The following is a 15,736-nucleotide window of genomic DNA, read 5'->3' as shown; positions in this document are numbered from 1 at the left end:
GGTTGGTGCAATTACTTTTGCCCCAATTACTTTTGCGCCAACCTAATAACATCAGTATATGTCTTACTAATATTATGGTTCATCTGTGCTCCAGAAAGCCTGTCTTTTAAGAATGAAGCTCTTTAGGAATGGTTTGTGAGGAGAGAGAAGACTTTTCTGTATTAAAATTCTAGTTTTTTCAGGGCTGGTGGTGGTTCACGCCTGTAATCCCAGCACTTTGGGAGGCCAAGGCGGGCGGATCACAAGGTCAGGAGATTGAGACCGTCCTGACTAACATGGTGAAACCCTGTCTCTACTAAAATTACAAAAAATTAGTTGGGCCTGGTGGCACGGGCCTATAGTCACAGCTACTCAGGAGGCTGAGGCAGGAGAATCGCTTGAACCTGGGAGGTGGAAGTTGCAGAGAGCCAAGATCTCACCACCGCACTCCAACCGGGGTGACAGAGCGAGACTCTATCTCCAAAAAAAAAAAAAAAATTCTAGTTCTTTTAGGTAACCCACATTTATTTGGAATCCAAACGAATTCACTGTGGTCCCACCTCAGTTCATTCTGATCCAGTTCTTTTTCATGATTTGAGGACCATAAAGTAGTAGTATTCTTTAATGTTAAAGTAACCACTACTTTTTTATTTTATTTATTTTTTTTGAGAGGGAGTCTCACTCTGTTGCCCAGGCTGGAGTGTGCAGCGGCGCAAGCTCACTGCAAGCTCCGCCTCCTGGGTCCATGCCATTCTCCTGCCTCAGCCTCCTGAGTAGCTGGGACTACAGGCGCCTGCCACCTCACCCGGCTAAAGTTTTGTATTTTTAGTAGAGACGGGGTTTCACTGTGTTAGCCAATATGGTCTCGATTTCCTGACCTCGTAATCTGCCTGCCTCTGCCTCCCAAAGTGCTGGGATTACAGGCATGAGCCATCGCACCCGGCCACCACTACTTTTTATATGGTTGATTTTAAATGTTTAAAATCTCCTTTTGTGAATTTGCTCTATAGTTACCAAGTTATCTCTTAGCAGTTTCAATAATTTTGTCCAACATACATTTAACAACGTGTGGTTGAAAATAACAAGTTCTAAGATGTGTCTTTTATTTTGTTTTCTTTTTCCCTTTAGGCCTTCTCAGTATTTTTTGTTTGTGTAGCATTCACGTCAAATATAATATGCCTGCTGTTCATCCCCATACAGTGGCTTTTTTTTGCTGCTAGCACATATGTATGGGTTCAGTACGTATGGCACACAGGTAAGTCTTAATGATTGCTTAGATGGATAGAAACCTTAGATTCAAATTTTTTAATGTGGTTATTTCTTTGGATACATTATTTAGAGTTGAGTTTAATGTGGACATTTTAAAGTTTTCTTAATAGATTATAATATACCTTCAAAAATATATATCTTTTTTTCATTATTTGAATCAAAACTTTAAGTTGTTATGATTTGATATTTCAGTTACAGGCACTGCGGGTACCAACTCTCACTCTGAATATATCTTTTTTTAAAAAAATAGTTGGAGTGATTTCTATCTAGGTATACTTGAAGATAGCCATGTGCCAAAAAAGAAAAAAATGTTCATGGAGTTTCATCATTGAAAGGAATGTCATTTAGATGAACCCTTAATTTGGCACAAGAATCCCCACAGCATCCCTGGCACATGGTGGTTTTACCTGTCATGGAAAACCTACAGTAACAAGGAACTTACCTACCATTCCTGGTACCCTACTCTGATTTTGGGAGGTATAAAATAAAGTTCTTCCTCATATTAGCCAGAATTTTCTTCCTTACGTTTTGACCCAGTATGTCTTAACTGGTTTTGGGCTTGTTGATTCCTTTTAAAAAGATTCTATTTATTTATTTTTTTTAGGATGGAGTCTCACTATGTTGCCCAGGCTGGACTTGAACTCCTGGGCTCAAATGATCCTCCCACCTCAGCCTCCTAAGTATCAGGACTAAGCCACAGCTTGCTGATTTCTTAGAGGATCTAAAGAGGTTTTCCCAGAAAAATACAAGGGAATGTGTAAAACTTTTCCTTAAAATGTCAAGGGGGACAGGCGCAGTGGCTCACGCCTGTAATCTCAGCACTTTGGGAGGCTGAGGCAGGCAGATCACCTGAGGTCAGGAGTTTGAGACCAATGTGGCCAACATGGTGAAACCCTGTCTCTACTAAAAATACAAAGATTAGCTGGGTGTGGTGGTGCATACCTGTAATCCCAGCTACTCAGAAGGCTGAGGCAGGAGAATCACTCGAACCTGGGAGGCAGAGGTGGCAGTTAGCCAAGATTGCACCACTGCACTCCAGCCTGGGTGACAGAGCGAGACTCCATCTCAAAAAACACAAAAGAAACAAAACAAAAAATATTAAGGGACCTACCAGACCATCCCCTCAATCCCAAACATTGAACCTCTGCATTAGAGCACACTGAATGAATGTGATCTCCCTTCCATGTTAACATTTCTTTAGAGATTTAAAGACACTGTCATAACCTCTTAAGTCTTTTCTGTAGGCAAGAACACCTCTGGTTTCATCAGCTTTTCCTTATTATTTTAAGCGCTTTTACCCTCCTAGTCTGCCTACCTCAGTGGTTCTCTACACTGTTGCAGGTGTGTTCTGACTAGAGTAGAGCTCCCTGCTTCTTAGAGCTATACTTCTGTTACTTCAAACTAAGATCAGATGAGATACTTTGACAGCCTCAGCCCACTGTGAAAGCCAGAGTTTGGTATGCACTAGGATTTGAGGATCGGTACTCAGAGTCAAACTTGTTTGCAAAGCTGCGTGAAACTTGATTCTTGGGCCCAGCTACAACCTTTAGGATTTTGACCAGAGAGGGAGCACCAGATAATAAAAGCTGTCTGGACCAACATTCATCCTCTTCTCAGAACTGCTGAGATGATGATGTTGGCCCATGTAGAAAACACAATTGAGCTCTGTTTTTTAAAGTATCTGCTATGAATGAGCATGCTTTTCTCCATGTTTTACACTCTTTCATATCTGACTTGATTTATAAGCTACTATGAAGGTTCTTCAGTCTGCTTTCCTCTAATTAAAGTGATTTTTTCTTCCCACCAGTTTTTAATTTGTGTTTCCTTATCCTGGGCCTCAGTTTCGAGTGAGCTGCCTTTTACACTTGTCACTCTCCCTAGGTCTCAACTTCTCTGTTATATAAAGGTGGAGTAATCTAAATAATGGCTAAAGAATCTTCCACCTCAAATATTCTGTGACTCTGAGGAGCTGTGGCGATTTCTTAAATTTCTTTAGTAATATCTTAGTAGTGGAGAAGAAACTAACCATATAACTATTAATAGAAGCTATTGGGAACTGGTTCAGTGGGTGACCCACAGGGCAACAGTGTAGCTAAAGTCATAAAATACTACTGGCCCCTCTTTAGCCCTAGGCTCAGAAATGAATATTGGAATAGCTAAGTTATGAAATATGTTTTAATTTGGGATGACTAATGCTTAAACAAATGAAACAAAAAACTGCTTTTATTGGGCTGACAAAGATGAGTGCAATTTCTATAACTTGGAGTAGTTTTTCTTACAGTTGTTAAAATTTAAAATTATTTCCTGACAATATTAGGAATGGTTGATGAAATTACATATGATTATAAAGAATAATATTGTAGCATAAGCTTTTTTCCTGGTGGTTAAGAGGGGAAAAAAATAGGATATAAAACTGTATGTACAATATGATTATTATACTTGATCAAAAAACTTTCAATGTGATTTTGTTTATGTCATAGATATAGAATACAGGTATTTTGTCTAATTTTTCTATTTTTTCTATAATATGCTTATTGTGCTTTTTTAACCTTATAAATCAATATGGAGAATAAGGCAGATAAATATTTGAAAATGCATTTTGAAATGATTTTGAAAATGCATTGTCCTGTGTGTTCCTGTTTTTCCTCCTACGTTGTGAAAATACCTATTTTTGGGCTGGGCACAGTGACTCACACCTGCAGTCCCAGCACTTTGGGAGGCCAAGGCGGATGGATCATTTGAGTTCAGGAGTTCAAAACCAACCTGGCCAAAATGGCGAAACTCGTCTCTACTAAAAACACAAAAATTAGCCGGACATGGTGGCGTGTGCCTGTAATCCCAGCTGCTCAGGAGGCTGAGGCAGGAAAATCGCTCGAATCCAGGAGGCAGAGGTTGCAGTGAAGTGAGATTGTGCCACTGCACTCCAGCCTGGGCGACAGAGCCAGACTCTGTCTCAAAAAAAAAAAAAAGAAAGAAAAGGAAAAAAAGAAAATATCTGTTTTTGTTGTGTGAAATTCTTAAGAATGGTTGAGACCATTAGCTGGCTTCACAGAGCATCCAGTGTCAACTTCACTCAGGTACTAGGACTAAGGGAGGTTCTCCTCAGAAGCAGATTTAGTACTGTCTCTGAACTTGGGCCCAGTTTGTTTAGACTCTGGGGTTTACTCTTCAACAAAATGAGGAGGTTAGACAAAATGATCTTCCTAGTTTCAAGATACTATGATTTTTCTTTAGTTTCATCCCAAAGATCCTTAGCAAAAAGTCACTGATTTTTTCCCGCTCGTGCCCATGTAGTCCACATTCATAAATACCCCATCATTAGTCATGTCCTGATATAGATGGACCTAGCCTGCAGATTTTGATTCCAAAAGCCAATGGACATTTGCCTTTATTTGCATCTTATTTTGTTGCAAGTTGCTTTTTCCTTCCATGAAAATTGTTTTTAATTACAAAAGGAATATGAGTTTGTGCTTTAGAAAAAAATTTTTTGAAGGCCGGGCGCAGTGGCTCAAGCCTGTAATCCCAGCACTTTGGGAGGCTGAGACGGGTGGATCACGAGGTCAGGAGATCAAGACCATCCTGGCTAACACGGTGAAACCCCGTCTCTACTAAAAAATACAAAAAGCTAGCCGGGCGAGGTGGCGGGCGCCTGTAGTCCCAGCTACTCTGGAGGCTGAGGCAGGAGAATGGCGTGAACCCCGGAGGTGGAGCTTGCAGCGAGCTGAGATCCAGCCACTGCACTCCAGCCCGGGTGACAGAGCGAGACTCCGTCTCAAAAAAAAAAAAAAAAAGATAAAAATTTTTTGAACAGTACTTCAGTGCCAGAAACATTTCTTTGACCTACAACTTGTTCTTACTTATGGATTTTATTTTATTTTTTTTTGAGACGGAGTCTTGCTCTGTCGCCCAGGCTGGAGTGCAGTGGCCGGATCTCAGCTCACTGCAAGCTCCGCCTCCCGAGTTCACGCCATTCTCCTGCCTCAGCCTCCCGAGTAGCTGGGACTACAGGCACCCGCCACCTTGCCCGGCTAGTTTTTTGTATTTTTTAGTAGAGATGGGGTTTCACCGTGTTAGCCAGGATGGTCTCGATCTCCTGACCTCGTGGTCCGCCCGTCTCAGCCTCCCAAAGTGCTGGGATTACAGGCTTGAGCCACCGCGCCCGGCCGGATTTTGTTTTTTTTTTATGTCGTTCCATGACAGTGCAGGTCTTCCTCATTCTTTAGGAAACCTTCAACATATTTCATTATATAGATTTATCATAAAATTTCCTGTTGATGAACATTTAAATTATAAATTTTTGCTTTTGCAAATAATATTATGTTGAATTTTTTTTTTTTTTTTTTTTTTTTTTGAGGCAAAGTCTCGCTCTGTTGCCCAGGCTGGAGTGCAGTGGCACAGTCTCGGCTCACTGCAACCTCCACCTCCTGGGTTCAAGCAAATCCTCTGCCTCAGCCTCCTGAGTAACTGGAATTACAAGTGTGTGCCACCATGCCCAGCTAATTTTTGTGTTTTAGTAGAGATAGGATTTCACCATGTTAGGCTGGTCTTGAACTCCTGACCTCGTGATCTGCCCACCTCGGCCTCCCAAAGTGCTGGGATTACAATCATGAGCCACCATGCCTGGCCCTACAGTGAATTTATTTATTTATTTATTTATTTATTTATTTATTTATTTATTTATTTGAGATGGAGTTTCGTTCTTGTTGCCTAGGCTGGAGTGCAGTGGTACGATCTCAGTTCACTGTAACCTCTGCCTCCCAGGTTCAAGCGATTCTCCTGCCTTAGCCTCCCAAGTAGCTGGGATTACAGGCACCTGCCACCATGCCCGGCTAATTTTTGTATTTTTAGTAGAAACGGGGTTTTGCCATGTTGGCCAGGCTGGTCTTCAACTCCCAACCTCAGGAGATCCGCCCTCCTAGGCCTCCCAGAGTGCTGGGATTAAAGGCATGAACCACCACACCCAGCCCAGTGAATATTTTTTATGTATTTATCTCAAGGCTCTTTTATGTTTCTATAGGGTAGATTCTTAGAAGTGGAATTTCTGGGCCGGGTGCAGTGGCTCACACCTGTAATCCCAGCACTTTGGGAAGCCGAAGCGGGCAGATCACGAGGTCAGCAGATCAAGACCATCCTGGCTAACACAGTGAAACCCCCTCTCTACTAAAAATACAAAAAATTAGCCGGTCGTGGTGGCGGGCGCCTGTAGTCCCAGCTATTCGTGAGGTTGAGGCAGGAGAATTGCTTGAACCCGAGAGGCAGAGCTTACAGTGAGCCGAGATCGCACCACTGCACTCCAGCCTGGGCAACAGAGCGAGACTCAGTCTCAAGAAAAAAAAAAAAAAAAAGAAGTGGAATTTCTGGGTAAAGGAAAGCTACAAGTATTTAAATTTAAATGCCAAATTGCCATCTAAAATAGTTGCCCCAATTTATATTATTGCCAAGTATGAAAATGAACCTTTCCCCATACCTATGCTATTATCTGTCTTTAAAAATTCTAATAGTTAAAATGGAATCTGATTGTTTTAATTTGTATTTCTCTAATCAATAGTTAACATCTTTTTGTATGTTTTTTAGCCATCTATAGTTCTTATTTTGCGACTTGTAAATTATTTTCTTCAGTTACCTTTTATTGATTTGTGGGAGCTCTTTGTATGTCAGGGCTATGAATCCTTTGTTTTACATACATTGTAAATATTTTTTGCCAGGATGTTTGTCTTTTATTTTTGTCAGTGATTCTGTGGAATCATTTGTCATATAAAAGCTTTCCGTTTGGATCAGTTTGCCTTTTAATTTAGTTTAGGTGAAGATCTTAATGAAAGTTACTGTCGTTGAATTAGTCTCCCAAACAATCCATCTGTTAGTTACCGTATCATTCATTCATGCTTGCCTCTCTGCTGCTTTCCCACAGAAAGGGGAGTGTGTTTGCCTACAGTGTCTCTCTGGATCCTCTTTGTTTATATTGAAGCAGCCATTAGATTTAAAGATCTCAAAAACTTTCATGTAGACCTTTGTCGTCCATTTGCTGCTCACTGGTAAGTATTACATAAATTATGTGTGTGTGTGTGTGTGTGTGTATATATTTTTTTGTTATGCAACCTCTGCCTCCCGGCTTCAAGCGATTTTCCTGCCTCAGTCTCCCAAGTAGCTGGGATTACAGGCGCATGCTACCATGCCTGGCTAATTTTTGTATTTTTAGTAGAGACAAGGTTTCATCATATTAGCCAGGCTGGTCTTGAACTCCTGACCTCAAGTAATCCACCTGCCTTGGCCTCCCAAAGTGCTGGGATTATAGGCGTGAGCCACCGCACCCAGCCAGTATTATATTCTTTATCTATAATTCATTTCACTGTAGAATGTTAAGTTCAACTGTAAATTTATTCTTAGAAAGTTTACATGGACCCAGAAAGCAGTACAGCATGGTTGGAAAGAGCATGAGCCCCCTTTTTAGGCAGATGGGTGAATCCCAGCTCTGTCCCCTGACAGCTGTGTTGCCTTGTGTGTGTCATTGCCTCTAAGTCATGGTTTTCTTACCTGCCTCTCTGGGTCGTGGGAAAAAGGAACTGAAGTGATACATCTAAAGTATTCAACTTAATGCCAAGCACATAGGTATCTGATGAATGTTAGCTATGTTTATTATAATCAGGTAGATTCCAGAAGGTCTTGATGAAATATATGGCTATTTCATGAAACTTAAAATAATTCAGAATTTCCTTAGCCTATTTATAAGAGTAAGATAATATTATTAATAATTTTTGAATGAATATTATTTCTCTTTATAACATGCTAATGAATATTAAGATATTATTAATTAATTATTCATCTTAACCATGAAACATTTTTGAAAAATGAGCTTGATTCTTATTTATATCTATTGTGGAACTTACCACCTAATGTATGTTTCTCCTAAACACACCAATTTTTACTAATATTTATGGCAGAAACCAAAATAAACAGTAATCAACTAAAAAAATACTGTTTCCAGTATTTTTAGTCTTTTTACAAACAAATTAAATGAACTTGGTCAAAAAACATGTCACCATAAGTTTGTAGTGAGACCACATTTAGACTAATTATAAATTGATACATTTTCATGTTAGTGAAACCTATATGGGCTTGACAGTGTTTGCAGAGGCTTTGAAATGTTGTTAGGCAGGCTGATAAGTTCAGTGAAAATATTTAACTTTCTATCCCAGAGATTAGAGTTCTAAGTACAGCTAGTTTAATTTGGTGATACAAACCAAATGTTGGCACTGATCATATCAGATACTTATTTAAATGATTCTTGAATTTATGTATGACAGAATTTATATATGACAGAGTGTTTATGAACCAATCTTCAAGGAATAGCTGGTGGCAGTACCCGTCAGGCAGCAAGAAGATTAAGTTAAAGTAGTCACCTGAATTTGACCCTGCCTTCTAGTATTAAAAATCAAATGATGTTCTTGTGATTTTTTTTTTTTAACACGTTTACTTTTGGCTATGCATAAAGTCCCTACCCTTTTAGTTTTCAAAAGCATACAGGCCAGGCGTGGTGGCTCACACCTGTAATCCCAGCACTTTGGGAGGCCGAGGTGGATGGATCACCAGATGGAGAGATCGAGACCATCCTGGCCAACATGGTGAAACCCTGACTCTACTAAAAATACAGAAATTAGCTGGGCATGGTGGCGCAGGCCTGTAGTCCCAGCTACTCGGGAGGCGGAGGCAGGAGACTCACTTGAACCTGGGAGGAGGAGGTTGCAGTGAGCCGAGATCGCGCCACTGCACTCCAGCCTGGGCAACAGAGCGAGACTCCGTTTCAAAAAAAAAAAAAAAAAAAAGGGTACAAATAGATGCCTGAGTTCTAATGCATAAGGTAGTTCTTCAGTATTTCTTCAAAGGCATTAGCCACTGTATCTGACAGTCAACTGTGGTGACTCCTTGAATTAATTTGAAGAATGCCAAAGTCTAATGGGAAGTGTCCTCTTATGGTCTAGCAGTCCTGTTGTTCCTGGGGGTTTTGTTCTGTGTGCCAGTTGCTTCTGATTTCCACAGTGGACATTACATTTATTTGTGTGTCTAGTGAATGCTATTCTCAACTACCATCATCAATTAGAATTTATCTTTAAATTTTAAGCCATAAGTATTCTCATGTGCTTGAGACACACATGGTTCATTTTAAACCTGCAATTACTGGCTGGATTGTCTTCTTTCTAGTATTGGGTACCCTGTGGTAACTTTGGGCTTTGGCTTCAAAAGTTACGTAAGCTACAAAATGCGGTTAAGGAAGCAAAAGGAAGTACAAAAAGAGAATGAGTTTTACATGCAACTTCTTCAACAAGCTCTCCCTCCAGAGCAACAGATGCTACAAAAGCAAGAAAAAGAGGCCGAGGAAGGTAGGTCTTTACCCTAAAGCTGTTGGCTCAATAGGCTAGTCATTATTTTGTCTCTTGGTAGAATTTTCTTTTCTGGAAAAGTAGCGAGGATTTTGTTTTTTTCTGTCTCATAGTGTTTCTCCTCAGGGTCATTGTTTTGTTTGGTCAATGAAATACAGATTGTGAATGAAGTTTTTTACATACTGTCTGAAGACTATATGTTTAAATATGTTTATTTTATTATTTTAAAATATATTTATATCTTTTTAATATTTTAATTCTGATTTTTTTTTTAATTTAGTTTTTTGAGACAGGGAGGGTCTCACTCTGTTGCCTAAGCCGGAGTGCAGCGGTAACAGTTATGGCACACTGCAGCCTCAAACTCCTGGGAGCAAAGTAATGCTCCCTCCTCAACCTCCTGAGCAGCTGCTACCATAAGCACATGCCACTATGCCTGGCTAATTTTTTAAAATTATTTTTTTGTAGAGATGAGGTCTCATTGTGTTGTTCAGGCTGGTCTCGAACTCCTGATCTCAAGCAATCTTCCCACCTCCACCTCCTAAAGTACAGGGATTACAGGCATGAGCCATTTTGCCCAGCCTGTTTTACATATTTTAAAATATATATTCTCAGCAACAAAATAGTATGGAACTGTGTGAATTGGTAATTGAAGCAAGTCAAGAACCAAAGTATAAGCACAATGGAGATGTAGACATGTAGAATTGAACTTTAGAAGCCAGATGTCTTCTGAATAGAGCCAAGATGGATAGGTCGTATTCTAAATGTTTCGTATAATGTAATGCAGATTTTAAATTGAACCATTTCTGATGGAATCTCTCTCATGGGCATTTGACCAATAGAAATAGATAATTGGCAGTAACTGGTTTCCATTGGTTTGAGAGTTGAAAGTTTGAGGTCGTGTTTTTATATATTTCAAAATTATCTTTTTGTCTGATGTGGTACAAAAATATCTCTTCAAATAGATTTTAATAAATTGGAATGTGTAGACCCGATACACAAAATTCTTTCTGAGTGGTCTGGTGAAGGATACCGACTTCCTTATTACCTCAACACTAGAGTCCAGAAAAAGGATAGATGTCCTGTATCCTAAAATTATTCCTCTTCTTTTGTTTTATTTAACCTCTTTCTTTTCAGTAAAGTTATTTAGCAGTTCATTTACTCCAGGTACTTAAAAAATATGACTTCTTAGGATCTGCCTTTGTCCTCTCGCCTCAACGATAGGCGAGTTTGATTTGACTAATACACAAAGTGTGCCCTAATTATAAAACCCTGATCTTGTTTTCAAGACTAGACCTTTACTGGCCATCATTTTCATAAATGATGGCGATTTTCTAAATGTGGAGTTTCTTAAATGTATTTGGATTTTCTTCTGTTTTTCTTCCTACATCTTCTAGTAAATTATGAGGATTTGCTTCTTGATTAGCGTAATGTACTGTGGTTATTACTTCTAAATGAGTGTGCAAACTAATGTGAGTTTCTTAAGTGTAGATAATAGTTTGTTGAATTAATCTGTGTTGTTAAAAAACTAAATACTCCGGTGTGGGCTTTTTGTTTGTTGGTTTGTTTTTGGTATTGTAGCAGCCAAAGGATTACCTGATATGGATTCTTCGATCCTTATACACCACAACGGAGGTATCCCAGCCAACAAAAAACTCTCCACAACTTTGCCAGAGATAGAATACCGAGAAAAAGGAAAAGAAAAGGACAAGGATGCCAAAAAACACAACCTTGGAATAAATAACAACAATATTCTACAACCTGTAGACTCTAAAATACAAGAGATTGAGTACATGGAAAACCATATCAATAGTAAAAGATTAAATAATGATCTTGTGGGAAGTACAGAAAATCTCTTGAAAGAGGACTCATGCACTGCTTCCTCAAAAAATTACAAAAATGCCAGTGGAGTTGTGAACTCCTCACCTCGAAGTCATAGCGCCACAAATGGGAGCATTCCTTCCTCATCTAGTAAAAATGAGAAGAAGCAGAAATGCACTAGCAAGAGCCCAAGTACACACAAGGACTTAATGGAAAACTGTATTCCTAATAACCAGCTAAGCAAACCAGACGCACTGGTAAGGTAAGTGCGCATGTTGTGTCCTAACACTTTCCAGTAAATTTGACGTACTCTTGACATACTCCCATATGGGCCTGTAGGGATTGTTTGTAATCAGATACTGTGACTAGTGACATGTGGTGTTTTACATGAGTTTGTTGGCCACCTTGTGTTATTGTGTTGAAGCATTGACTTCAGCTACTTCCAGTGTTCTGAATAAGGAGTGACAGTGATTACTTCCCACATGTGACAAATTGACCTGTAACTTGATTCTTCTAATAGTGTTGAAAGGCACTTCTTTGGTCCTTGTCCTTTTCTCTTTGCATGTCCAAAGTTCTTTTGGCATAAACACAAAAAGAAGAGTTTGTGCTTGTTCATGCAAATCTCTGTCAAACAGATACACATTGCAGGAGAGGGGTGAGAAAGTTGTCCTTATTACTTTGTGCTTGTTTTGTTTTTCTGTTTGTTTTTAAAATATGAATTATCATAGATAACTCTGGGAAAGTTAGGTTTGAAAAGCAATTTCTTTCACAAATATCCATGGACAAACACAGTGTTAGTCACAGAGTTTAATTAGGAATGTTCCTTTTCTCATTTTAATTAAATGAATTTTTTTTTTTTTTTTTGAGATGAGTCTTGCTCTGTCGCCCAGGCTGGCACGATCTCGGCTCACTGCAACCTCTGCCTCCTGGCTCCAAGTGATTCTCCTGCCTCAACCTCCCGACTAACTGGGATTGCAGGTGCTTGCCACCACACCCAGCTAATTGTTTTGTATTTTTAATAGAGACAGGATTTCACCATGTTGGCCAGGCTGGTCTCAAACTCCTGACCTCAGGTGATCCACCCACTTCGGCCTCCCAAAGTGCTGGGATTACAGATGTGAGCCACTGCGCCCGGCCATAAAAGAATAACATTATTTTATTATGTTGACTGGCTCAGACTTAATTTTACTGGATTTTATGTGGCTTATGTTAGGCAAACACAAATATGTTCCTTTCACCTCAGATCTTTAATTTGGAAACTGAGATCTAAACTGGAGCTTTTTTGTGTGTATGTAACTCAAGAGGGCAATTGAAACTCTCCCCTTCTAGTAAGTTATATTCCTCTTCCTCTGGCTTGCTTTAGGCAGCCCTTTAGGCAATCCATTTATTCTAGGAAGGAAGCTTTCCAGCATTATAAATGGTATGAACTAGATTACTAATTTGTTTTAATTTTCTGATTGGCAGTTAAACTAAGCGAGGTATATCTGGGTTCTACTAATACAAACTCTTGAGGTTTCACAGCCCCCAGGCTACTTTGGGAAGCATACTATTGCTGTTGCCTGGCTGGCATCCATATCCATTTGTTAGGACATTCTGGCCATTGTGCCCAGCAGAAAAAAATACGTGGAAGAGAACCCTCCTCCTCCAGATGCCCATGGGAGAAAGACCAATTAGTTGACCTTCTATTTCAGAAGGAATATCCCACAAATTCAGTAAATGCTATACATGAAACATCTGTCACAGCTATTTACCATCCTTTCTCCTACACAATTTTTTTTTGAGATAGGATCTCACTGTGTTGGCCAGGCGGGAGTGTAGTGGCGTGATCACACCTAACTGTAGACTCCACTTCCCCGGGCTCAGGTTTTCCTCCCACCTCACCCTCCTGTGTAGCCGGGACTCCAGGTGCATGCCACTATGTCTGGCTAATTTTAAAAATTTTTTGTAGAAAGGAGATCTCACCATGTTGCCCAGGCTGACCCAAGTTTAGTAATAGCAGTCAAGCCACAGTACTTTTTCTTTGCTGGTTGTTGCAGAGAAAGCAGTCAGAGCTCGGTCTTGTGCTACCATTGCCCTTGGGTCCCGGTTGTGATATTGATTGACTCTACTATCTGATCTGCTTTTAGTAGAGAAGTTCAAGGACTCAGATGGCTAATTGTCCAGTAAGCTGGGGATGATGACATGGGTCCAGTGCCCCCATGCCTACACCTAAGGAGTATGCTTCTTCCTGTGGTCACTAATGTGTACTCTGCCTTGACCTACAGTGCCCCAGGTATTACTCTGTTTTGGAGAACTACTTGCTTTCAAATGACTAATAGACAACATTATATTTAAGTAGGTTTATAAGCTCCCACAGTATTATTTTCAACTTTTAATGTTATAAAAAATAAGGAGATGATCTAAATATCTGATAATTGGAGAAATTTAAAATAAATTATGGTCCATCCATTTGGTAAACTTTTAATATAGATATTATAAAATCATACTTTTGAGCCATATTAAAGAATATGGGGAAGTATGTCAAAGCATTTCATGAATAAAGGAGAAAGCAATTTAATGAAAAACAATTTTTTCTAATATATGTAGAAAAATGATTTAAAGGGAAAAGAACCAAATTGTTAACAATAGTTGTTCCCTTGATAATATTGGGCGTTTATTTTTTCTTTTTATTTTCATACATTTTCACGTTTTTCTATGATGAACAACAGTGAAGAATTTAAAAGGAAAGGCATCTATCTGAGCAGATTATCCAGCTTGGTTGGAGGAGGTCTTATCTTACTTCCTTCTGCCCTTCCTTAACTGTCTCCTCTGTTTCCTCTTGTTTGACTTCATGTATATTTTGATCCATATCAGTGAGACTGTGACTGATTCACACCTGACATGTTTGAGTTGTTAGCTAAAGAGTAGGTTTGTTATCCAGTTGAAGAAGGCTGAACTCAGTGGTCTCTAAGATCCCTTCTGATGCAAACATACAGGGCTGACAGTATGTACATGGACTGTTTGCTTCTGCAGGCACACTTGGGGTGGTGCACAGTTTCAGGCCGACAGACTTCCACAGGGATGCTTTAGCGATAAAATTGATCTCTTCTTCCTTTTTTTTTTTTTTAATTTTAGATTTAGGAGGTACACTCGTGTTCATATGCAGGTTTGTTGCAGGGGCATATTGCATGATGCTGAGCTTTGGGCTTCTATTGATCCCATTACCTAGACAGTGAACATAGTACCCAATAGGAAGGTTTTTCAGCCCTTGACTGCCTCCCTCCCTTCCTCCTTTTCAAGTCCCTAGTGTCTGTTGTTCCAGTCTTTCTGTCCATGTGTCCCCAAGTTGATCTACCCTTTTCTAAGTGTTGAAGACAAAATTTGAAAACCAGTACTGTATTAACTAACCAGTAACTCTACTGTAATAATAGATTAATTGCAACACATTCTACAGCTATGTCTGTCTGAAAACTGTGGGTGAGAACTGGTATTTTTGAGCAACCAATTCAGTGACTTTTAGGGGGGAAATTCATTACTGCTCCATCAGTTTCAAGGAGAATTCTTATAGCTTGGTTTGGCTGTCCAGTTAAGGTTTGATGACTATTCCTTGTAAAAGGGCAGGCAGTCTGGCAGGTCTTTCTCAAGCTCTCTCAGCTCTAGGGATGTTATTTAGTATGCTGTATACCACGGGTTACAATAGCACACAGGCCAAATCTGGCCCACTGCCTGTTTTTGTAAAAATAAATTTTACTGGAACACAGCCACTCTCTTTCATTTACATTATATCAATGGCCGCTTTCGTGCTACAGTGGCAGGGCTGAATAGCTGCCACAGAGACTATGGCCTGCAAAGCTGAAAGTATATACTGTCTGGCCCTTTACAGAAAAAGTGTACTGACGTCCATTGTATAGCAGTCACTTGTTTTGAAGATCTTTCCCCCTTACTAGATTGTGAGCTCCAGGGAGTGGAAGCTGGTTCTCTTCATTTTTAATATATCTCTATAAAAATAGAGTGCTTAGTGAATGTTGAATCAATGAATGATATATGGGGACAAGGAACTGGTTGAATGGAAGAAGCGCTGCTTTATGAGGAAATATAGGAGAATGTGGAGCAGAAGGTGCTGGGTGGATTGCTAAGGTAAAGAAATGTGGAGGAAGGTGAGGAACCTGGGAATAAATAGGTGTTACCTATAGGGTCCTTTCCTAGAAAGTTTGGGAACTTGCCAAAGCCAGTCCGGAGTACTCTGTTGGTTTTAGAAACGTATACCTTACAAAATGACCCTGTGTTCTGCCAGCTTGATTTCTGAATTATTTACC

The 15,736-nt window shown here is 39.7% G+C and overlaps 1 protein-coding gene across 1 annotated transcript in view; it reads left to right on the top strand.

Moving 5' to 3' along the window:
• Positions 1 to 15,736, top strand: part of MACO1 (macoilin 1) — a 69,186-nt gene that overhangs the window by 18,047 nt on the left and 35,403 nt on the right. Inside the window, exons 3-6 of the mRNA XM_007979992.3 lie at positions 1,108 to 1,234; positions 7,157 to 7,280; positions 9,445 to 9,623; positions 11,202 to 11,703. Coding sequence (XP_007978183.3) covers positions 1,108 to 1,234; positions 7,157 to 7,280; positions 9,445 to 9,623; positions 11,202 to 11,703 — 932 coding nt within the window. The remainder of the gene's footprint in view (positions 1 to 1,107; positions 1,235 to 7,156; positions 7,281 to 9,444; positions 9,624 to 11,201; positions 11,704 to 15,736) is intronic.

This window comes from Chlorocebus sabaeus, chromosome 20, assembly GCF_047675955.1.
Source record: "Chlorocebus sabaeus isolate Y175 chromosome 20, mChlSab1.0.hap1, whole genome shotgun sequence".
NCBI lineage: Eukaryota > Metazoa > Chordata > Mammalia > Primates > Cercopithecidae > Chlorocebus > Chlorocebus sabaeus.
Note: the sequence above shows the minus strand (reverse complement) of the source record. Positions and strands in the feature narration are given on the sequence as shown.